Source organism: Sceloporus undulatus, chromosome 1 (assembly GCF_019175285.1).
Source record: "Sceloporus undulatus isolate JIND9_A2432 ecotype Alabama chromosome 1, SceUnd_v1.1, whole genome shotgun sequence".
NCBI lineage: Eukaryota > Metazoa > Chordata > Lepidosauria > Squamata > Phrynosomatidae > Sceloporus > Sceloporus undulatus.
In genome coordinates this window covers 58078007-58103237 of record NC_056522.1, presented here as the reverse complement: position 1 = coordinate 58103237, position 25231 = coordinate 58078007, and the positions used below count along the sequence as shown (strand labels likewise).

Genomic DNA, 25231 nt, shown 5'->3' with positions numbered 1-25231 from the left:
CTACCCATTGCCTACCCCAAACAGTTAAAAATTGAAGTCCTGTTTAAATAGGAAGGTCTTTGTCATGTGACATCTCAAGGAATAGGTGCAGCTGTCACACTAGTTTTAACTGTGCAAATGCACTCCTAACCACTGGTGATATCTGGGCTTTCAGCCTTAGGGTTGAATCTTAGAGCACTCTCAAGCTATAAACCTGAGATTTCAAGGGGAATGAAACCTCCATCCAGCAGGGATGACTTCCTAATCTGCCTTCCAGTGATCTAGAGCACCTCTGTCATCTTCATCCAGTGCATTTGTTCACCCTCATAGAGTCCATTACTAACAACAGACACTAGTTTAGTACTGAAACACCTTTCTTGAAGTCAAATAGATAGAGTTGGGCATCATCAGCGTACTGGTGACATCGAACTCCAAATCTACAGACGATCTCTCCTAGCAGTTTCACATAGATATTAAACAGCATGAAGAGTAGAAATGAACCCTGGGGGAATACCACAGACCAATGGCCAGAGAGTCCTCTGGCACTACCTTGTGAGTGCGCCCTTCCATGAAGGAATGAAGCCACCATAAAACAGTTCCTCCTATTCCCATCCAAGGAAGGTGGCCCAGAAGGATACTATTGTTGATGGTATCAAACGTTGCTGAGATGTCCAGCAGAACCAACAGAGACACACTCCACCTGTCCAGTTCTTGTAGGTCATCCTCCAAGCCAACCAAAGCTGTCACTGTCCTATAATCAGGCTTGAAGCCAAATTGATTAGGCTGGAAGACAGATTGAGAGAGAGGGAGCACACATTAATATTTCTTCAAGATCAAGCTGCAGAAAGGACTGTGAAGTTAATTTCTTCAGAGGACCTGTAGACAGCTCCAAGTACTGTACTACTCTTTGCAGGGTCCTAAGCTCTTCAGATAATTAAGAGGGAAACACACATAGACAGAAAGTGATTCTACCTACTGTACTGTGATCCTGGAACAATGACAAGTGGGGAAACTGAGGTGGATAGAGGGAAAAACTAGCAAGAAATAAAGAGGGAGGGGGAAAAGAGTATTATGAAGAAAAAAAACAAAGTTTCTAACTCATACAAACATGGATACTTCTTGTAGTGTTCAATAAAAATATGTTTGCTGTAAGCCTTGGTTATAAATCTAATGCCGCTTAATATTGAAGATAGAAGTCATTGATGCAAATTCCACAAATTCAACTTTCTTCCTCACCTAAATTTCCTGCTCCTTTTTCCTGTTTGGATATTTTTCTGTGTTCTATGTAATATTAACAGTGGAATTTGTATTTCCTCTGATTTATTTATCGTGATTTTTCTGAAAGCATACAGTTGTACAGTATTCACTTATTAGCAGCGTAGAGTACAGAGGTATATGCAGTGCCATTAGTGTTTTATAAGGAGTTTTATCCAGCTAGTAGTATTTTGAAAGGAGGCAAATGGAAATTGCATTAATGGAAAGCAATGCAGGTTTTAGGTTTCCTTTTTAAATAATTTGAAATTGCCTAAGATGAGCTTCTTGCTTGGTCTTTCCAGCCTGGTGGACTGTCTGCAGCTGTCCTGAGCATGTTGGTTCTAGATGGTGAATCAGTCTACAGCCTGACTTCCCATTCAATTTTGTTGATGCTAGCCAGAGAAGTGCTTGTGAATTCAAGACATAAACTAGGAGCTATTCAGGTAATGAAACAAGTGATGAAATAATTGTGCTTGTTGCTTTCTTTCATTTGGCTTTTGTTATGCATATTATCACTTGCACCATGTTTCTTGATTCACCCTTTCTTGTTTTTTATCAATGCTTTATTTTCACATGATTGCAATATTGCTAGAATTTCTTGACAGTCTCAAGGAAGTGAGTGGAAACAGGACTCTTAACACAAAGGTCTGCAGGAGAACAGGGCCATAGCAGTAAAGGTGGAAGCCATGCTGTAACTAAAGAGAGGGAAGTCTAGGATCAGAGGGGTGAAAAGATGCTGAGCTGTAGGGGAGAAGTCAGGAGAGCACAGGGGCTCAGCAAGGCAAGGCAATGTCATTATGTCAAATTATGTCAAACAGGTTTATAGTGTGTGTGTATGTTTTGTTAATGAATCCCTTTTATACATAGGTACCATAACAGAAGATTCTCATCCTCTAGAAATATGGTCTGTATTGTTTACAAAGTGAATATTGTGAACAGGATTTAAACAGTTTGTAGAAAGTATATTGGCACCAAAATTTAATTCAGAAGTGCTTGAACCAAAACATAATGCTGATAGGAAGAGAATTACTAGTACTTAACACTTTCTTTAGAAAATTGCCCTTCCTTCATCTGCTTCTTCTTCCTTCTAATGGCACTCCTGCTTAGGCCTAATTCAGATGTTGTGTAATTCAGAGTTGGGAAGAGTAGACTAAAGTCTTGAATGTGTGCTCTCCTTTGCTTTGTTTTCCTTTCCTTCAGAATGGTAATGAAAGGTTTAAGCTTTTTGCAGTTTTTTAGTATGTCCAAATATGGAAAATGATGGTTTGTACAAACTGTACAGTTTTATTCCTGGATTCTTTATCCACAGATTCAAAATATATATATATAAAATGGAAAATCAAGGTTTGCTGTTTGGAAATATATATATATATATATATCCACAGATTATATATATATATATATATATATATATATATATATAGTGGTACCTCGGGATACGAAATACCCAGGTTACGAAATTTTCGGGATACGAAAAAATCCCATAGGAAAACATTGTTCCGGGTTACGAATGTTTTTTCGGGTTACGAAAAAACTTTTGGTGCTTTTTTCGGCTTTTTCGCACGGAATCGCGGCTTTTCCCCATTAGCGCCTATGGCAATTCGGCTTACGAAGGCTTTTCGGGTTACGAACGGTGCCACGGAACGAATTAATTTCGTAACCCGAGGCACCACTGTATATATATATATATTTCCAAACAGCAAACCTTGATTTTCCATTTTATATAAGGGACATCATTTAACTACAGTATCTCATTGTATATAATGGGACCTGAGCATCCATAGATTTTGGTATCCACAGGGGGTCCTGGAACCAATTCCTAGCAGATACCAAGTGCTCACTGTAGTTAGCTTTTTGAGATTGGCCTCATGGTTTGAGTGAACAATAGTATTAGCTTTTTGAGAATGGCTTCATGGTTTGAGCGAACAATAGTATTTAAATATACGGTTTTACTCTTAATCCCAAACAGAATCTTTTACCATCCCACATGCATAAAGAAGAGAGACCACATTACTTATCCAAGGCATATATCTGCTCAGCATTTAAACACTAAACTATAAGTTACTGTTATATCGGAATGATGGTTATGCTCACTTGTTCTCCTGTTAGCGTAATAGCATTTTAAACCTGGATAAATATCTGGCAAATAATAAATAAAACAATAAAAATAAATATCTGACAGTTTTCGAAATAAATACTAGTAACCCTAGCAATCCCTCAGTTGTGTTTATCACATTTGGTCTCGGCTGTGTTGGTTTATATGTTTTGTTGTTGTTTTTAATTATTGCATGCTTTGGATGACAAAATCCATAAAGACTATGTACAATGTCAGCTGCAGGGTGGCAAACCGTTTTGTCTTCTCAAATCTACTGAAGCTTTGTGAGTTCCTGAATGAAGTGTCAAATAGAAAACAAGGTCTCCTGTATATGTACCTTATTTTATTCAGCTTGATAGCATAAGTCATATTTCATTGTGTCCTGTGCAAGGCAGTACAATATCTAGCTTGACAGGTGTTTCTAGAACAGTTTTAATAAACTGCATGCAACTGTTCCCTGGGATATTTTTGCCCTCCGATCGTGCAGTTCCTTAGCCTTGATGCCTTCTACAGGGCATGTTATAATGTAATTGCTTTGCACTGAACAGACACAGCAAAGTCAGGACAGACGTAGAAGCCCATCAGCTAATTACCCATTAGGTGTCAAAAGAAGTGTCCCAGTACTTCTTAAGAACCTCTGTCTTTATTTCAGTGGCATATTTATTTATCATGTCACCTTTGCAGTAGGTTTGAAAACATTCTGTGGATTATACATGTCCATAGTCTTTTCCTAAATCCTGTCAGTTTTTATAGAACAGCCACATGTTTGTTGGTATAATTCCTTTAGCCATTGTTTCCATTCTTCGATTATGAAGATGCTGCAATGTATTACATCAGTCCATTTATCTCATTTTTGTGCATATTAAGTGGCAGTGTCTTCCCAAGGTTACAGACAGGTGTCTTTCCTAGCCCTACCTGGAAATGGTGAGGATTGAACCTGTTGTTTAAACCCAGTTTCTAGACTCACTGAATCAGTAGTATTTACATAAATGTTGAGTTAACATTGAATAATAAATACCATAGAGTCACCAGACCCCCATCTGATCTTGGCAACTAAACAGGCTTAGCTCTGGTTAGTACTTGGATGGGAGACTGTCAATGAATACTAGGTGCTGTAGGCTATATTTCAGAGGAAGGAACTGGAACCACCTCTTGGGTATTCATTGCCTAAGGAAACCTTATGAAATTCTTGGGATTACCATAGGTCCACAGGTGACTTGATGGCACATACACACATGATTGATCCATTGGATCTACACTGTTGGGACTAGCAGTTGGGTTTAAGCCTGAGTGTCCTGCATGCAAAGTACACAGTGTGTCGTTGAGCTAGACACTTTCTTTCACTGTAGGGTTTCCACTCTAGCTATCTGTAGTGCCTGCAGTGTTTGTAGATTATGTTCTTTTGGTTAATTGTAGAGAGACCTTTTGGTTTTCAGTATCAGGAAGGTTGTTTGTGTTATAATGAGTTAGAGCTAACCTGTTAATATAACCATGTGAATGTGTTACAGTCCAAAGAAGTTTTGAAAACAAATGGATTTAATTCATCCAAATACCTTTCATTCTTGTTCACAGACATTGCCCTGGTGGACTTTGCGATGTGTGACCATCCATCAGCAATTATTAGAAGAAAGATCACCTGAACTTTTTGCTGTTGCCCAGGCCTGTGTACAGCAAGGTATATTAAAACAGACATTAGATATTAGCAAGTGAACCGTCTTATTAAAAATAATAATTGTAAGCCGCTCTGAGAGCCATTAGGGCTGAAGGGCGGGGTATAAATAACGTAAGTAAGTAAATAAATAAATAAAGTGATCAGATATTGCATTCTGTTCAGATCATCATTCCTGTCTTAAATTTTGGATTACTTGTGTACTTCAGTGCTTAAACAGGAAGCCACTTCATAAAATATGACTTGGTTTTATGACTTCTTTTAAATCTGAGAATTCTGAAAAAATGGATTTCAGTGCATAATGGTCAAGTGATCACTAGCCTTTTTGTATTCATAATGATTGCATATTGTTTTGCTAGAGATAAGCGCCTTGTCATCTTGTAAAACACAAAACAAAACACCATTGGATTGATCTCAATGTCCCCATAACAGAATGTTCAATAGCTTTGTGTGAAGAAGATGAAACCCATCCTGCTGGATTGTGTAGGCTTCTGGTATTCAATAAAAATTGCATTTGAAAATCCTACTTTTAAATGATCCAGTTAATGCACTAAGTACCAGTGTATTATAGTAATTGGAAAGTTACTTTCAGTAAGCAGTATAAAACAGTCTTCTCACTTATCATTATAATAGCCAGCTGAAGAAAAGCATCAGTAACCTCTTAATTGGAAGAATAGAAAGGTAACAAATTATTTAAAGTTAAAGTTGAACAATTAGGGTCCATTCAAATACAGTTAACATCATTGAAACAGTCTATAGTAATTATCACATTTTTTACTGATAGCCCAATCTGCCCCCATTTTCTGGGAATTTGTTTCTACATTTTCAGTGGGATCCAGCTAAGTAAGATTTAGATGGGTGGGGTAGTATTTTGAAAAGCCAAAATAGCATTATCTTTCTAGGAGCCATAACCCCTTTAGAAACTAAGGGCCCATGCAGACAGGCCAAAATAAAGCTGCTTCGGGTCACTTTGGAGGTATGCTGTTTAAATGATGCGTATGGCTGGAGCATGGCTTTGGTGTGGCTTCTGGCCTCCTAGGATGCATGCATCATTTAAACAGAATACATCCAAAGTGGCCCGAAGCAGCTTTATTTTGGCCTGTCTGTACGGGCCCTCAGATACAGTCAGCCCTCCATATCCATGGATTTATTATCCACTGATTCAAGCATCAATGGCTTGAAATATATTTTAAAAATATATAAATTCCAAAAAGCAAACCTTGATTTTTCCCATGTTATATAAGGGACACCATTTTACTAAGTCATTATATTTAATGGGACTTGAGTTTCCATGGATTTTGTTATCCATGGGACGTCCTGGAACCAAATCCCAGTGAATATCAAGGGCCCACTGTATTACCATTTTAATTTAGATGTTCAGTCTGGATTTTTAATCTTTCTGATTCACATGGATGCAGATTAGATATAAATACTTTACAAAATGAAATAAAGCCAATAGAATAAAATTTCATTAAACTTAAGAACAGGCCTCCATGATCAGCCTAAACTTCTGTCCCACCAGAAAATACTTAAACGTGGTATGATGCCAGAAACTAAAGTAATCCCATTCTGGCTTGTCCTTAACTGGTTTAAAATACAAACAGCCAGAAGAAGAAGTGGTGTATGCAAGATTGAATTTTACTGAGTTTCCAAATACAAAGGACTCTGGACATCTCTTAAGAACTAGTGTGTAACCACTGGGTGTGTCTGGGTGTATTTTCCCTCACTGTTCTGCCTGAAGGGGTTCTGTAACCCTTAAAGACTTGCATACACTTCCACCAACAAGACAGAATCCCATAAATATGTCAACTTACCTACTCATTTGTTCTTCACAAAAAGGTAATAACATTAAGACAGCTGGTAACTTCAGCATCCCAGTAGTACTAGTATCATTTGTTTTATACCAAATTAACAGCAACATATTTGTCAAAAGCCGAACTTGTACTGTCTGGGAATGTGATGTCTGCTAATTCAACGAGGTGTAAAGAATATTTGGAAATGTTGTTAGCCTTGTAAGTTTCTATACATATATATGGGATATATAGTGTAACAAACAACACTACATTTCTTTTTAATGAGTCTGTCCCTGCTTTCTGGACAGCAACCAAGCAGTATGATCTCAACTACTGCCACAGGTGGGGAAGGAAATGGTACAGGTTCACTACTGAGTCTATAGTAGACATTTTTGTTAATATCTTTTCTAAACTTGAAAGTGGTTAATGCTGACTGTAAAGACAAAGGCAAATTAACTTGATATGATGACACATTCTAATTTGACTATCTCATACTTTTGTACTTGAAAGCAGTGCCTTGAAATAAATTATACTTGGCAGGTATGCTAAGCATCTTTTTATAGAAATTACATCACTCAGCTATTACTAATACCTTGTAATGTTCATTTTTAAAACGGACCATGGAGCCCAGCCAGTTTCTTAAATAGAAAACCTTTAGTAGAACTATCATTCAGTTTGAGTGCAGAGTGGTAATTTTTTATACATAGATATCTCAGGCTTTTGATGCCAAATGTATAAATATCCAAATTGCCTTTGTATTTGAAAAAGGTATAAAGGTAGAGCATTTTTGCATGCTTACTATTCTGTGGCTGCAGTAGGATTATATTACTGCTTTATCTTGTCTGTGACCTTGGCCAGCTGCTTATGAGAGCTCAAAGCTTTTAAAAGTGAACAGCATTAGTTCTGGGAAAGCAGGATTTTTTTGGGGTGTGTGTGTTGGGTGAAGATGTCTCTATATGCCTAAGATTAATCCACTGTTCCAAAGAGTTGATGAGCTTCGTCAGAAAATGAAGCAGTTATTATTCAGAAATGTGAATAATAATGGGTTTCTTGACTGCATGTTTAGTATTTTAAAGGATTTCCTTTCATGTGATACATAATTTAGAAAATCACTGTCCAAATATAATTGCTTGCAGTCTAGTATAAAGTCTGAAATCCATTACTAAGAAAGGGAATACAGTATATTAAAATACTTTATTTTAAAGGGTGACATGGATTTGGATTAGTGCAGGCATAATGTTTGCAATCTTTTCAGTTAAGATTCAGATTGAAAACGTGCCATTGACTTAAGTAATCCCTTCTCCCCCTTCTTTTCAGCTCCTTGCCTGTTCAAGTTTAGTTATGATGTATTACTATTGCCAATATTTTTATTTATCTCCTAATCTTCTGCTCCTAGACCAGTGAGAGCAGCTTACCTCACTTAAAATTCAATTCATTACACTGCATTATATATTCCTAGAAAATAATACTATTAACCATTAACCTTGCTGTTAGAAAGTCAACTTCTGACCCTGTTCTTCAACTCTAGGTAACAGTCTGTTCAAGGCTAAATAGTCTGGAAACATTGTGTATGGATTGTGTTCGATCAATTTCAGCTTATAAAGAATCTACAAAATAACGGCAGTCCATGTGTGGTTTCACTGTTAGAAGTGAAAACAGAACACAAATGGCTGCTGCCTTTTCTTTACCCTTTTTGATTTAATTAGGATGTCTGTTTACCATAAAATAAGATGATTAAATAGATTCTCTAAAACAGGAATAGGGAAAGTGTGGCCTTCCAGATTATGATGGACTGCAGTCCTCATCTTAGCACTCTGTTAACATCTGGGGAGTGCACACATTCCCTGGCTTTTCCTAAAGTCTATTTGAAAACCAGGAAGGTAGTAGGTTTAAACATTTGTGTTGGTTGTTTTGTGGCCCAAGTGACAAATCCAAAGTGTCTTCCTTTACTTCTCATTATATGTCCTTCATATTCTGATTCTCAATGTCTTCTCCTTTTGTTTCTTTGATTTTTGCAGTGTTTGAAATTGAGACTTTGTTCACGGATGATGAATGTTGGCATCTTGCTGTTCAATTCCATCTAGAGTGCGCTTACACATTTTTGAATTATTATGAGTATAAAAAAGCCAAAGAACACTTCCATGCAGCTAAAGACATAACCAAGTTACAAATTGATTTGACAGGTATGTTTCTTTTCCATATTCTTGAGCATTAATGTTTAACACTTAAGTAGCATAGACCACTTGAGGTTTTTAAAAAGAATGCAATAGTGAATATGCTAAAGACTATTTAAACTGTGAAGTTGAAGACTTTCATGGCCTGCATCCATAGTTTTTTGTGGGTTTTTCGGGGTATATTGCCATGTTCTAGAAGAGTTTATTCCTGACGTTTCACCAGCATCTGTGGCTGGCATTTTCTCCAGTGGCAGCTGGAATGGAGGGAGGGTCTTTCCTCTGCTTCCGGAGTCTAGGCATGATGGAAGTGTGCCTCTTCTTCTCCCCCTCTGTGGTCAGAGTAGTGGCACTTGGGATAGCTTTAGATTACATATGTTTCTTTGAATTGTTGTTGGTTAGTAAGTTATATTGTGATCGAGTCTTTGTCCAGGACAATAGGCTTGAAGTGGATAAACTTGGATCCAATGGCCATTATTTGTTTGTTAAATTTGTATTTCACTTTTCCGCCCAGTAGTGCTAATGTGGCTGCTAATAACATAATTATTTTAAAAACCAGTAAAATAGCAAGAAAACACAGAACAAAAGAAGAAAAAAGGCACACACACACACACACACACACACACACACACACACACAAAAAACTATTTAAAAGATTGCTGAAATCAATAAAAGCAACCAATAAAAACCAAATAGTAGTATTCGAGAGAGCCAGCATAGTGTAGTGGTTTGAACATTGGACTATGTGTCTGGAGACCAGGGTTTGAGTCCTCACCTGGCCATGGAAACCCACTGGGCAATCTTGAGCAAGTCACATTCTCTCAGCCTTGGGAGAATGCAAAGACAAACCTCCTCTGAACTAATTTTGCCAAGAAAACCTGATTATAGGTTTGCCTTAGGGTCATCATAAGTCAGGAAAAAAATGAAGGCACACAACAACAGCTGTGTTCGTCTTTTTTCCTATGAGAGGTTAATTAAGAAAAAGAAATTTCTAGCACTAGTCCACTTCAGCAGATGCACATGGCCTAGAGTCCACAAAAGCTTATGGTAAAATCTTTTTCCTGTTTAGTCTCAGAAATGCTACAGGATTCCCTTATATATTTTTTACAGTTCAAGCAAGTACAACCTATTTTCAAGTCAGCTTGTGGTATTGTCTAAATTAAAATGTCTTTATTGTTAGTGGAAGGCCATTAAATAGATTTCCTGGGCCTCTTTTAGCAAGGAATTTCGTGCTAAAAGACCTTCTCTCAAGTATCCACCAAGTATACCTCAGGTGTTCATAGGAAAGATGGGAGATCCTCTCCCAAAGTTCTCAAGATCCAGGCAAAAACATATGGGATTTCCTTGAAAAGAATTCTACTCATGGAAACACTGTCCTCGGTGATCTCTGAGCTGCCAAAATACTGACTTCAGATGTTGGGTAATCCTCTGAAAGAGTGTGTTTTCTGAAAGTCACTTCTGCCACCTCCCTTAAAAAATCATTTGGGCACTAAAAGCTGCAATCTTCCCAGAAATTTTATTAAATAGGAGCCTCTTGTTTTCCCAGAGGCTTGATTATTTTGGCAGCAGTTTGTTTTAAAAAAATCTGAGGGGTCCCAGGAGCTATGCAAAAGGCCTTGATGGACTGTACAATTCCCGCCTCTGCTCTAGGGTTTGGGTTAGACAGGATCCTCACAAGAATTAATGGAACAAAATGTGACAGTCCATTCCAGTAAGGCACATTGAGGGAAAGGGACTGTTTCAGATCTTTCTTTTTGGTGATCCACTACAATAGTTCTGGATTGCTATTTTTCCCCCCATTTTAGAGCCCCTACTAGGAATTTGTTGACATTTTAGGGAGCTTATTTGATACATACATTCAGGCTATATGTGAGTAATGTTGCTTTAATTTCATCACAGCTTCCAGAATTTTGAAATTTTAAACTTTAAAATTTCAATGTCTGTTCATCGTAGATCATAGGCCTATATTAACTCATAGAAGAGTACTATTTCTTATTTCTGTGACTCAATAGTATGAGTTAAATTTTAGGACAGAATGTTTAATTTGCTGATGAACATATTTTTCAGTAGTTTGTTGACAAATTTCGGTTTGGGAACAGAGTATGCGTAGAATATTTAACACTAGAAAGTAAATTTAAACATGATATAGTAGGCATTGTTGCACAGATACCTGCTTCTCCTCCCTTGAGGATGATGATACCTGATAGAGATTCATCTCATTGGGAAAGTGTAAATCCTGGCATTCTGGCTGGCTTCTTCAGAAACAGAACTGCTTTGTGAGAAACTTGTCCTATCCTGGGGAGCCATGCATCTGAACAGACAGAGATTGAGAAAAAAGAGCAATAATTGCGGTGGGTGAAAATTAATATGGTGAAGTGATGTAAGATTTTCCATGCTACAGAGATACTGAAAACTAGGAAGGAAAAAGAGTGATTACCTCTGGCAATAATTTCTTCCTTTTGTTAAGAGCTACTCTTCATAGGAATGAGAAAGCAGCAGATATCCTCTCTCACTTCACTGGGAGCATAGGGAAGGAGGGGGGAAGTGAGTCTCTTAAGATTTTGACGTGTGAACTAGTTTGGCTTCTCAAGCTATCTGATATGGTGGACCAGCAAACCTTTTCCCAGTGTGCCAGGTAACAGTGCCATATTTGTGCCATATTAGTGTCATATTCAGATAGCTTCCTGAAAACTCATCCTAGGCCAGGAGTCAATGGCTCAGAGACCAGCAGGGGTCAGTGGACCATGACTTTAAGTAGTGTTGTTCTAGACAGCCTTCCCTAACTGATTCTCTTCCAGTGTGTTGAACTATTACTCCCACCATCTCCAGCCAGCATGACCGTTGTCTAACACATCTGGAGGGCAGCACCATGGGGCAAGGTTGTCCTAAAGTGTTCAGCATCTCATAATCTTCAGTGCTAATTAATGCTTGGTAGTTCTGTCCTTTTCACCTAATTATTTTAGTACCAGTACTATTTATAGCCTGCATGCCCTTCTCCTCCATGCTCCTGCATCTTTTTTCTTATTTTTGTCTTTTCACTAGCATGCTCTGTAAAGTTACATGGTGTGGAGGAATTGCTAACATTGTGAGATAATTTTATGACTTGCAGCTGGTAAGCTTGGGTGAACTTGAAGAACCTAAACAGAAGCACTTAACAGAAGCATTTGCACAACAAAATACAGTGTTTTTATTTTAAATTAACATTAATTGGCTTGGTATTTGTGATTTTAATCAAATTGGGTCTGAGCTGGAGGAAAAAAAGGTACTGTCATTTATAATTCTTAAACAGAACAGAAATGCTCATTTGCAAATGACAGATGCTTAATGCAAAGTTATAATTGCAGACTTGTTCCTTTAGGATCTGCAATGGACAATTAAATATCAGTAGTTTGCCAAAGAAATGATAATTCATCATTCATGCCTTCTGAATCCAAGCTTGAGATAAACTTCAGTTACCAATTTTACCTGCTTTACAGTGTATAAAGTAATGAATAGAAATTGGCTGCCCTGACATACCTATTAAGGCAGCACCACTGGGAACACCAACAAATGCACCATTGCAGAGAGATATTATGGCCCTGTAAGAGAACACATGGTTTGCATGATGACTTAATTATCTGTTTCTCCAGTTAAAATGGGATTACTGTCTTTGGCCTGGTCTGCACGCCCTGCAACCCTAGTATGTGGCATCATTGTCATGGCGGCCTCCCATCTACATGGGAGCCACCGTGATGCCAATGCTGCCACTGAGCACCCAAACATGGCGCACACAAAGTGGCATCATGACAGCATCAGTTCCTGGTTGCGGCGTTCCTGTGTGGCAACCAGATGGCCGCAGGAACAAAACCATGGGAGAAAGGGGCCGAGTGGCCCCTTTCTCCCATGGCTGCGCCTGTCGGGGTGTCCTGGGGCATGAAGCCCCAAGGACACTCCTTTTCAGGACCACAGAGAAGTGGCATTTTGCTGCTTCTCCATGGTCCTGAAAAGCACTGGATTGGATTCTCTGGGCTGCCGGCGAGACTGCCCTGCCTCCAATCCAGCAAGAAAAGGGTCAGGTGCAGGCCGCCCCTTTGTTTCCTTTCTTGTAATGTTCTTCTTTCTAATTAGAGCTTCATTTTCTCCTCGGTTAGACAGTGTTAAAAGACATGTGTGTGCCCCACTGTTGCCTACTTAATACAGCTATGTTGTTGATTTGTTCTGTGCTTTGCTACAAAGCTCATAACTCATTAAATGAAAGGTTTGCATCTATAGCTAAACTTATATGTAATTCTCCTTTCTACTTTCTAGTTCAAGTTTCTACTTTCAATTCAGGTTCTTTTTGATTCTACATACCATCTAGATTGGGTGACATAAGTGTTTTCCTTTAAGACATTAACATGTACAATAAAACATTTTATCTGTCGTTATAAGGGATAAGCCTGAGAGATTAGTGAGCAAGCAGTTATACAGGAAAATCGTAACACTCATGTTATGGGTCATTCAATAAAATTAAAATAATGTTTTCAAGATGTATGTGTGTGTTTTCTCATTATTTTTTTTAATGTGCAGGCCCATGTGGACCATGAATCAGGGTTAAAAAAAAGTCTGTATAGATTTTTTTGTTTGTTTGTTTAAAGTTTTTCTTGAGTGCTCAAGCTACAAGGGCATTGATCTTAATATAATTGTCCTCACGAAAGTAACCTGTGAATTCATGCCAGAAAAGAAAGAAGCAAAAATTGTACAACTTAATTTTAAAGAACACATAGCACCTGCTGTATTTTAATTATTTAGTATGTTGTTGTCAAATGGTGAGTTATGCACAACTTCCTAAGAGCTTCATAAACTAAGTTAACACTTTCCAGCTCTTCACTGTCTTAAACTGATTTACTCTGTAACATCTTAGAGCCTTAATAAAGAGACCTTGAAAGCCAGCACTAGCTATCTTAGGAGCACATCTTCATTACTTCCAAAACTCGGGTCTGTTCATATAGGTTAGCAGGCAAGCAAGAGATAGGGCCAAACTAGACATGATATTAAATGCTTATTTGTAAATAGTATCTTGTGCTAATGGATTTTCCTCCCTCCCAATGAAATAATGTATGAGGAGGGATTTTTTTCCTGGATCAAAGTTTGAGAGAGAGATGTTACATTTCTCCTTTTGGCTGCCATGATCATGATTACTAATTAATGCTGTTGCATTTTTAATTTTAAAAAAATGTATTTGACTTCTTTCTCTCCTTTTTTTCAAGAGCAGGACTTAAAATGGGTTGAAACAAGATTAAAGCAGGCACACATAAAAGCACACTATATTCCCAGGGTGTTGACCTTCCATTTATGGTCCAGACACTTGTGGGCACATACAGCTTCAGTTATTATTCTTGTTTAGAGATACTTCACTGTAATGAATTGCTGCCCAAATCTTGTACCTATATTAACGAGATGGCCGTAGATCAAATCTTTGCATTGCTACTGTTGTCTATTTTTTCTTTGGTTTGTGATTTGTGCAACTGATGATGCATGGACTCTTCTTGCTTCATAAACATGCCAGTGTTGACCTTCTTGGTAGCTTACATGAATGACATATGCCAGCCTGTTCAACCACAAACTTAATTAGTGGTGAATGAAATCCTCTTGTATAGTGTAGGAACTACTGTAGTATCCCTTCTTTGTGCACCAACAAGACAGCATTAAATCTTCTGGATTACATAAAAAACCCCAAACATTGGTATTGCCAAGCTCAGTCAGTATTTTTGAACATATTCCTAAAAACACTTGGGTATTCCCCATATAATTTAAAAATATAATATTACAGAGCAGCCCTTGTAAGTAATGCTTAGAAGATGTATGTTTTAAATCAGAAACCAAGTTAGCAAAGACCCAAAATGTGTGGGTTTATTTATGGTTAGAATGAAGGAACAGGGAAGTTATTTTGATGGCAGCATGCTGATTAGTGAGGTTAAATGGATTTGCCAGTGTCAGAAACAAGATTTGTTACTGTAGCCTCAGTGTGAGCTAATGAAGGTCTTTGTGGAAGCTTTATAGTTCTGTGGGTGGAGGAGAGAAACCATATTTTGTTGTGATAATGCTTTACAAACTTAAAAAAATAAGTAAACCAAGGCCAAGAAAGACCAACATTCATGTCAGCTGGTTTGGTTTGGACCTGATCGTTAAAGAGAATAGTGGTGTCCAAACTTCACAGCAGCAGCAGGAGTCATGGCAAGATGTTAAAAGTTGATGGATCTCATTTTAATGACACTTTCTCTCTAGATTTCATACAGCAAATGAACCATAGAAAGGGTTTTGGGTTTTTTTTTGGGTTATGTCCATAGCAAATGGAAGAAGAAGAAAATAGTAGGGCCGTTGTATGGAGGAGGGACAGGGGACAGAGAAAAGCAGAAATACTCAATACATGCTTTGCCTCGGTCTTCTGACAAAAGGAATACAGTGCTCAAACTGAGGAAAATAGAGCACATGATGCAGTAGTAGAAATATAGCATAGAATAGGTAAAGAGGTAGTACAGGAATACTTGAATTTTAGTGACCAGGGCCAGGTAAACTACTTACAATGGTATTAAAAGAACTGGCAAATGTAATCTCAGAACCACTGTCAATAATCTTTGAGAATTCTTGGAAAATAGGAGAAGTCCCAGCAGACTGGAGGAGGATAAATGTCCCCATTTTCAAAAAAGGAAAAAAAGAGGATCTGAACAATTACTGCCCAGTCAGCCTGACATCAATACCAGAAACGATTCTAGAGCAGATTGTTAAAAAGAAGGTATATAAGCATCTAGAAAGGAATGCCATGATCACTAAAAGTCAGCATAGGTTCCTCAAAACTAATCTTATCTCTCTTTTTTTTTGATAAATTACCAGCTTGGTAGATAAAGGGGATATTGTAGATGTAGCATATCTTGATTTCAGTAAGGACTTCAACAAAATTCACCATTATACTCTTGCAAACAAGCTAGTAAAATGAGGACTACTGTTAGGTAGATTTGTAATTGGTTGACTAGCTGAACCCAAAGGGTACTGACCAATGGCTCTTTTTCATCTTGGAGGGAAGTGACCAGTGGGGTGCCACAGGGTTCTGTCCTAGGCCCAGTGCTGTTCAACACCTTTATCAATGACTTGGATGATGGAATAGAGGGCATGCTTGTCAAATTTGTAGAAGTTATGAAATTAGGACGTGTAGCTAATACCCCAGAAAAAAGGATCAGAATTCAAAATGAGTGTTGCTAGAGACAGGGTGTTACTGAAGGCATCCCATCTTGACTTATGAGTTCCTATGGCTTCATTGCAGAACATGTTATTGGGGAAGCTCTGGCAGCTGATTATTTAGGCAGGTACAAATTTGATTTACAAGTCTTAGAAGAGGAATTAGTTCAAGCTTTATCCACCTTGACAAATGGCCTTCACAAGTGTCAATTCAAGCATATCAAAAAAATAGCTGTCTGCTTGAAGGCTTAAGGTACCTCCCTGTGTTGGGTACATAATCCTCAAGTAAAACTCAAGTCCAGGGCAAGACCTTGTTCCCCTAGAAATCCAAATTTCTTTTTATTACTCTATTTTTAAAAATGTCAAAATGATAACTTCTGGCAACAATATTCTAATTACATCTTGTTCTGTATCCTCTAAAATATGGGTACAATTGGTTTTATTTAGGCTACCTTTAACATTCAAGACAAATCATGATTTGAAAATAGAGGCTGATGTAGAAGATGACGGTTGAACCCATGGAACAAGACAGATGACATGATCACAGTGATAGGGTAGAGAGATGGTTTTCAATAGAAATGTTTAAAAAAATATATCTCAAAGTAACTTAAAAAAATAAAATAGATAAAAGCTGTAACACTATGCTGATTAAATCCACATAGTTTTTAAACTATGAAAGTTTAGCCGTAGAAATGCATTAAATCAATCAAATACCTAAGCAAATTAGAAACAGCCTGGTTCCAATTGCTGGTCAGTCATGAAACAAGGCAGCACTGCAAAGATGCTGCTGCAACATGTATTACCATCCAAGGAGGCTTTCTCCAAACACCACCTGTCTTATTCTGAAAGCAAGAACATTAGGAAGACTATCTCAATGCAGAGGCAGCTTTGCGTAGGAGGAAGTGGCCCTTCAGGTATCTAGATCCTAAGCCATATAGATAAACTGTTGGAATAAACGGAGTGTTCATTTGCAACTTCTTCTCTGACTGAAGTTTATAAAATGTGGCCACATTTGTTGTTTTACTTACTGAACCATGCTGTTTACATTGTGAAACACAAGGGCATTGTTCCAAATTTTACATCTTACTGTATTTATTTCTTAAGATATTTTTGTCCTTCTTCTGATATTGAACTGATAATGGCATACATGATGTTTCCAGACCATTTTCCATCTAGGTACTGACCAAACTCATGTCTGTTTCATGTCAGCAGAAAATACTGTGCCTTCAAAGCAGTGGCATCAATAGTGGATGCAGTAGTATGGTCCACACTAGGTGATACCCTGGAAGAGGGCTGACACTCAATTGGGCCATCCTCTCACGGGGGGGAAGGGGAAAGCATTCCTGGTCCTGCGTCCCTGCGGTGATAGTGAGACTGCCACCACCTCATGGAAGGCCAAGGCCAAGCATGCCCAGCCTTGCTTCACTGTGGTGGCAATTCCTCATGAGGTGACTGCTGCCACGTGAGGAAAGACAAGGCCAAGCACGCCCAGCCCTGCTTCCTCAAGGTGGCAGTGAATGCCTCGTGAGGAGGCTGCAGCAATGAAGGAGAAGGGGTGAGCACAGCCCTGCACTGGGTGACCCCATGAGTGGTCACCATTGCTTCAAAGTATGAACTTTTGGCCCTCAGTTGTTTTGGAGTGCTACTCCATAATCCCTTGGAATTGAAATCCAAAATATTTCAGGGCAAAAGGCTCCCCACTTTTGCTTTTAACTACAAATGCACTACTGTATTTCTGATTTCTTCTTAACAATTAATTTCCTGCAGGTGCTCTCGGTAAAAGGACACGATTTCAGGAAAAATATGTAGCACAACTAATATTAGATGTTCAGAGAAAAGATAATGTTCTCCTTCCACACCGTGAACTGAGTCCAGCACCTACTCCACTAGAAGATTTAACTAAGGTAAAGAACTGAAAGGGTTTTAAACCATTTTTGGCATGCAGAATGCTCCTGAACTAGTTGCTATGTTGGCTTCTTTGTCAGACTGTACAATTATTTGTTCTCTTGCATAAAAGGATTTGTGTTTTTTCTAAGGATGATAGAGGGTATGTTTACATGGGCCAATTAAATCAGTTTTCTTCTGCCTTCACTGCAACCTGTCTACATGACATAGGGTCAAATTCTCAATTCGAGTATAAGCTGTCTTCACAATGTGAAGCCAGTTACGCAGTAAATCTGCTCAGTCCCTCTCTTAAACTAGTGCAAAACCCTTCACCTTTTGCCCCAGATTTTGCAGGAAAATCTGGAACACTGTAGTGATGCTAGGTGGTTGTCTACACATATGTCCCGTTGTGCCAGTCAGCATCTGCCGGGAGCCACTCTCTTTGAAATCACAACAAGGCACCCAGCCATGCATTTGTTGTTGGTCGCTTCATTTCTTGACTTCAGAGAGAGTAGCTTGCACCAGCGGCTGTGGCACCAAGTGGCACAATGGGACAGATATGCAAACAGTTTCCTCATGTTGTTACACAGTGTGGAGGTGATGGAGGGAATCCAAGGCTGCTCCAGAGCCAGAATACCTTGAGAACAAAAGACAAGATGGGAACAGCCCAGAGTATTTTGGCCAGTAGATGAGCCCTGAATGATGACTTCATAATGCATGTTTAAGTTACAATTATATTAATGTATAGTATATTTTTTGTATTAACTGGGCAGTGAAAAATGCTAATGACCTAAAGTAAAGGCATGTTTTATCTATGGATATATCAATATGTTTTAACCTTAACTATGAAGAATCAAGTCACAAGACTTCAGATACCTACTTGGATCCTAATGATACATGAAATTATAATTTCCATGCTACCTTTTAGTTTCAAATATTTATACAGGTATACCTCAGTTAGCAAAGCCTCTGAAAAAGAAGCACCTTTTTACAAAGTTTTTTTTACACGAACCCCATCCCTTGTCTTTTATCTAGCTGGAAGGTGAGTTTTTGTTTGTTTGTTTGTTTGCTTGCTTGGTTGCTTGCAGCATTGGCTTTGAGAGGATGGTGAAAGAGAGCTGGAGAAAGACAGACTTTCAGAGTTGGGTTGCAGCAGTATATCTGTAGTAAACAGTGCAATAAAACTTGACCTGGGGAAGAATGAGATTCTCCTCCAGGTGATCCTACTTATGTGCTTACCAACAACAGGCAAGGTAAACAGTTGTCTCCAAAATTATGTACTGAGCATGTGGGAAGAGCAAAACAGAAATAAAGGGGGAAAGTGGGTTGGTTTCCTTTACAACATACTGTAGCACACAGGCAAAGCAAAGATCTATACATTTTGCCACCAAAATGGAAATCATAAGAAAAGAAAATACAGGCTGTTGAAGGGAGAAAATAATCCCAGGATGCATTTGGATGAAGCTTTCAGGTGATTTCTAGAAGATTAAAAATGTTTTAGTTCACTTGATTGAGACATACCTGATTTGGTTGTTTCATTTCATATGTGCATAGTGCTTGTTTTGAATAAAAAGTTTCCTAAAACATGTTGAGCTGCTTTGTTTTTGTTTTGTTTTGTTTGCAGTGTAGGAAACTATCCTTATTCTTTCCATGTTTATTTTTACCTCTTGTAGCAAAGTTTCTGTTGATAATCAAAGTCAAGGAACTAAGTCGATTGTTAACTGAAGTAGAACTAGAACTGTATACAGTGGACCCTTCCTGTGGGTGGGCTGGTGATCCATGGATTTGACTACCTGCAGATGACCATGCTCCCCTATTACTCAGTGGTGGTGCATGCAGATGGACACACTGATGAGTTCACATGCATGTCGCTTGCATTTAATAATATGGAGTGTGGCTGTCTGCATTTTTTGCCATAACCCCCCCCCCCCCCAAAAAAAAAGCAAATCCCTGGAAAGAGTCCAGTGTATTGGTTCATCACCCAGAGATCCATTAGAGATTGCTGCTACCTTGCAATAGAAGGGCTTCTGGAGTCACGTCAGAAATGTGTCTCCTGGTTCAACTTGTTTATGTTAATAGAAGTGATTTGCATGTATATTGTTTTGTTACTAATGGCAGGCCTCAGGGTGGGAGGGTCTGCAATCACTCCTGCTTTTCCAGGTCACACAATATATATACCGAAGTCCTTTCCAGGCAAACATTCTCTGAAGATGCCAGCCACAGATGCTGGCGAAACGTCAGGATGGAATTATTCTAGAACATGGCCACATAGCTCGAAAAACCCACAAAAAACTATGGATGCCAGCCATGAAAGCCTTCGACTTCACAACTTCTATATAGACTTTTGAACACTGGATGGTTTATTATTTGACTTGCAGATTAGACAATAATTTTTATTTGGGGGGGGGGGGGCGTGTTGCTGGCAAATTTCCTCGGGGGCGCGGGGGGGGGGGGGGGGGAGTGCCACATTTCTGGCCACCTTGGTCCAATTTAGACCTGGTAGAGATTTATTTTTCCAAACAGGAATTGGACCAGGCAGTTACTTCCTCCCACTTCTTATTGTTGTTTTTTTTAAACTCTCCTGGGCCTAAAATTATCCCAGGGGTTTGAAATATGATGAAAATGCCCCCTTTGCCTCCTAAAAGGCCTTTGGGGGCAAAAAGTAAGGGATAGAGGGATGTTAGGAAGATAGAGCTTACATATTTGCTCAGATCCTGTGCTCAATTTGGATATACTTGTAGTGAAAACAAATACTTACTATAGTGCTGCAGTCTTTTTTTTACCACTATTGATTTTTTTCTGAAAGAACCTGAGGATTAACTGGAGTACAATTTGAAAATCACTTAGTTCAAAGATTAGAAAGATAAATGCAAAATTTATTTCTAAATGGTTCTGTTATTTTACATACCATAACTTCTATTTTGAATTCACACTTTGGTCAACTGCCCTACTTTTTTTTTTAATCATTTTCAGGACAGTTGCTGTTCTGCTAGCCAAGAAAATCTTACCAGGTTGTCAAGTTCAGGATTGACATTCCTGGAAATGTTAAAACTGCTGCTACTGTCCAAAGTATTTTATTAATGTTGTTGCTGTTGTTGTTACTATTACTATTACTACTACTGCAACTTCCAAACAGATGAATGATTTCTGATGCACTTCATCACTTGTCTGTATTTCCTAACAGAATTATGCTTTAAATGATGATACTGTGCTAAATGAAATAAAGTTTGCGGAGTCTCATCAGAACCAGATGCCTGACCTATGTGCTGAAGAGCTTGCTGTTATCCTTGGAATTTGGTAAGAGGATACTTGGTTCCATCCATCATCATCTCAAATGCCTGACTCCAGAAAAATAATAAAGTGTTTTGTAAAACTTTGCCTGTGGAAAAAAATGTTTCAAAGAAGGACGACTCCATACATGTAGCAATATACAAAGCCATTTGGGGAGGCTGGAACAGAGTTTGGAAAAGTACTTTTTTGAATGGGATCTTTCTAAATCCATAGTTTTTTGTGGGTTTTTCGGGCTGTGTGGCCATGTTCTAGCAGAGTTTCTTTCTCTGAAGATGCTAGCCACAGATGCTGGCGAAATGTCAGGAAGAAACTCTGCTAGAACCTGGCCACATAGCCCGAAAAACCCACGAAAAACTATGGATGCCGGCCATGACAGCCTTCGACTTCACTTTCTAAATCCCTCAGCCATCATGGCCACTGGAAATTGTAATTCAAAATTTGAATCTTTCTGTACTCTGTGGCAGATGCTGTAGATACTTGTTGTGCTGGAAACATTTACAAGTTTAGATGTTTCTACTCCACCCAGAACAGCGGATTGTGTGATAATTATTTTGATTTCACATAGCTATCATTTTAATTTGTTTAAGATTATTTTTTAACAATTTCAGTTTTCTATCCAAATATATCCTCAAGTTAAACAGAGTTATTGAAAATTAACAATAAAAATATTGTTATTGTTTCCAGCATAGATTTTCAGAAGAACAACCCAGTCCATAAGCTTACAGAAGAGGAGGTGCTTGCTTTTACATCAGTAAGCAATTTATCTTTTTATTTGGATTGCCTGGAACTTTATTTAATCTGTTATATATATTGAATGGAGGAGGAGCCTTTTCCTACCCTTTTCTTGTTCCGTATAAGGTCTGAAATGGACATCTGGAAATCTTTTCACACAATTGGGAATCCTACATAATTAACATCCACAACTGTGTGAAAGATTTGGAAAACACATATGTTAGAGCCATTGTATCCACTGTCCATAAGAGAACTCCCAATGTGAAGTTCTGTGTAGGCTTCTCTAGCCATCATGGCAGGATGAAAGCAATATTCATCATTTTCCTGCTTCACCTTTTTCCAGATTCCAGCACCAGTTTCAACAATGTTGTAGAGAATCCCACAATTGACTGGAGAAGATTTGGGGTGGGGGAAAGAGGCATAAAAGGAAGATCCATGAAGATCACTTGCACCTATTCCGCTTCCAGTGGGAGAGATGCTCTGCTGGATTGGAAGCTTTTAATAGAACAGGGAATAATAGGATTTATTTATATACCGCCCAATCACTGGGAATCCGAGTGGAATGTAATATATATATAAATATTTGGCACACAACAACAACATTTATTGAAAACACTTCTTGCTTGTACCATGAACAGTTCTGTACTATTTGAATGACATGTCCTCCTCTGTTTGTGTGTGACAAGAAATTACAATTCTGATAATTGTTTGGCAGCCTTCCTCAACCCAGGGGTTATACACCAGGTCCCATCATCTCCAGCCTCTACTATTTGATCCCATAGGCCAGCCAGCAGAGCCAATATCCATTGCTAATTAGGGATGGTGGGAGCTGGAGTCCCCATGTCAATGTTACCTTAGTAACTACATGTCCTGTAAAATCAGTTGACATGTTTTTTCTCAGCAGCACTTACCTATTTCTTGGAATATAATTGTAATCTTAATAAACACATTACCAAAATATTACTCTTCTGGTGGCTGAAGTGCAGAAACTATTCAGGCGATTCTGTAAACAGTTCCTTTGTATCAGTCAGAACACCCATCTATGTTCAGATCTGCTCTCTGTACTCCCAAGTATCTTTTCGCAAGAGAAAATAGAACATTAATCCTCCCACTGTGAGCTTAATGAGTAAACCCTCTTTTCATTCATTTCTATCTGGCCATTTTCAAAATTATGATATCTGGAAGGCTTGGTTAATAGACACACTTTATTAATTGCTGTACTGCAGTTTTAACTGACTATTGCTGTGGGGATGTAACCAGGGAAGAAATTAATTACAGTCACCACATGCACATTCTGGCAGAAGCATATATTTGTATGGTGCTTCTCATACAGTTTTATTTGTCTCTTGAAGTAATGTAGCCTTATCTGTTGGGCAAATTCTTCATAAAAGGAATATACAGTATATGCCATCTAGTGGTTCATTATTTGAAAATTAGTGCTCCAGTGCATCTGCTGTTGGCCAGCGAAGATGTCCACCACTTAATTTGCTAATTTCAAGAACACTAATTTACACCACATGTGGGCAATCCATGATATTTTGTGCTGGTTTCAGTATCTTTTGGTAAGGTTATAAATTCTTAATATATTTTGCAGTAGAATTTGGCGTAAGAAAGAATCTTTTCAAAGCATCTTTCTTCTGTGTGAACTCTATAATGCTTACAACAGATAAAGAAATCAAACCTCTGTCACAGCTAGAAAACAACATTAAATAATGATGTCAGGGACTTCCATGATTTCTCTGAACACTAGTTATCTCAAATGCTTATTATCAAAGGTTGGTTGATAAAATTAAGCACAATATCCTACCTTAGCTGTTCTAACATCATATACACTGTTACGTGTATGTGTGAGCAGGCATCTTCTCAGCCTACATGTGGATTCCTAAATCTGCAGGCTGGTTAGATGGTTGTCATACATTCATCTGATGTCTGCTTAATATAATTATCCTGAAGAAGGGAGTCTTTTCAAGATACCCTGAAGCATGAGAATCTATTCAGATCCTTTTAGAGTGAATAAGTCACCACTTCAGCATTTGCATTGTAGGTCGAAGTTCTAACAGCCATGTTGATGTCTCAACAAAAACATTACAAATCACGAGACATAGTTGATTCTTTATTGGATCTACAGATTATTAAGGTTTTGTATTGAACACCTATACATGAGAAAAGGCCTATATGTCTCAAACTAGTGTTGTATCCTGTATTTTGCCTCTCCTGTTGTTCTAGCTGACGTTCAGCAACTACAAATGGCTAACAATTGAGCACTGACCAGGGGATTGAACTCGAAGGCAAACAAGGTCCCTTCCAATTCTATGATCCTAATAACTGCAAAATTTACAAATAATTAAAGCAGCTTCTTGAAAAATAAAAGTGGAACTTTAACATTCTCAGTTATCTCTTATCTTTTATGTACGTCTGTTTTATCTAAATAGTCTAAGGCATATGCTAGGGCTACTTGATGGAAACTCTTTCAAATTAGAATTCACTCTCAAGAGATGATACAGATAGTAACTTCTAAGAATAAAAATAATTTCTTCATTCAAAAATGCCTGCTATGTGATATGGAAGGCTGTTTAAGAAACACAAGTCCGGACCTCCAGAAGAGGATTCTGTATTGTAGCTGTGTGTGCTTGCCTATATAGAATACTTATGAAATGCAAAGGAAAACAGTTGCCTATGTCTAGGCAATCTAGAAAGTGAATGTTACAAAATATAGTTAAAATATATTGCAGATGCACTAACGAAATATCAGGATTTTGTAAACAGTGGTTCATTTGTTTGTTGTTATTATTTTTGGGGTGTTACTTTCTCATTTAGACTTCATAGCCCGCCCACCCCCACCCTGCCCCAAGAGTAACTGCTGGAAACATACTGTATGGTGGGGAAATCTTGTATGTGAGAGAGGACTTTGCAGTAGAGGAATACACACCCAAAATTTAAAATAAGATGCATTGGAAGTCTAGATATGCTAAGGAGGTGCTGCATTCCCGATTCTGCTTTGAAAGGCTGAAGTCTGCATAAAAGGGAAGCAGTATGTGCCTACATGTGATAATTTAGTATGAATGTTACAGACTGGGGTAAAGCATTATGGAGAAGGGTTAATGAGCCAGTGTATATCAACTTAGGAATACCCTCCCACATGAGGTTTGCCTTATTTTATTCACTGCTA

At 38.3% G+C, this 25231-nt stretch overlaps 1 protein-coding gene across 1 annotated transcript in view; it reads left to right on the top strand.

Moving 5' to 3' along the window:
- The window catches only part of TTC27 (tetratricopeptide repeat domain 27), a 102125-nt gene that overhangs the window by 5396 nt on the left and 71498 nt on the right, over nt 1-25231 (top strand). The window contains 6 exon segments of the mRNA XM_042462876.1: nt 1536-1676; nt 4901-5003; nt 8809-8973; nt 17923-18059; nt 21224-21336; nt 22015-22081. Coding sequence (XP_042318810.1) covers nt 1536-1676; nt 4901-5003; nt 8809-8973; nt 17923-18059; nt 21224-21336; nt 22015-22081 — 726 coding nt within the window.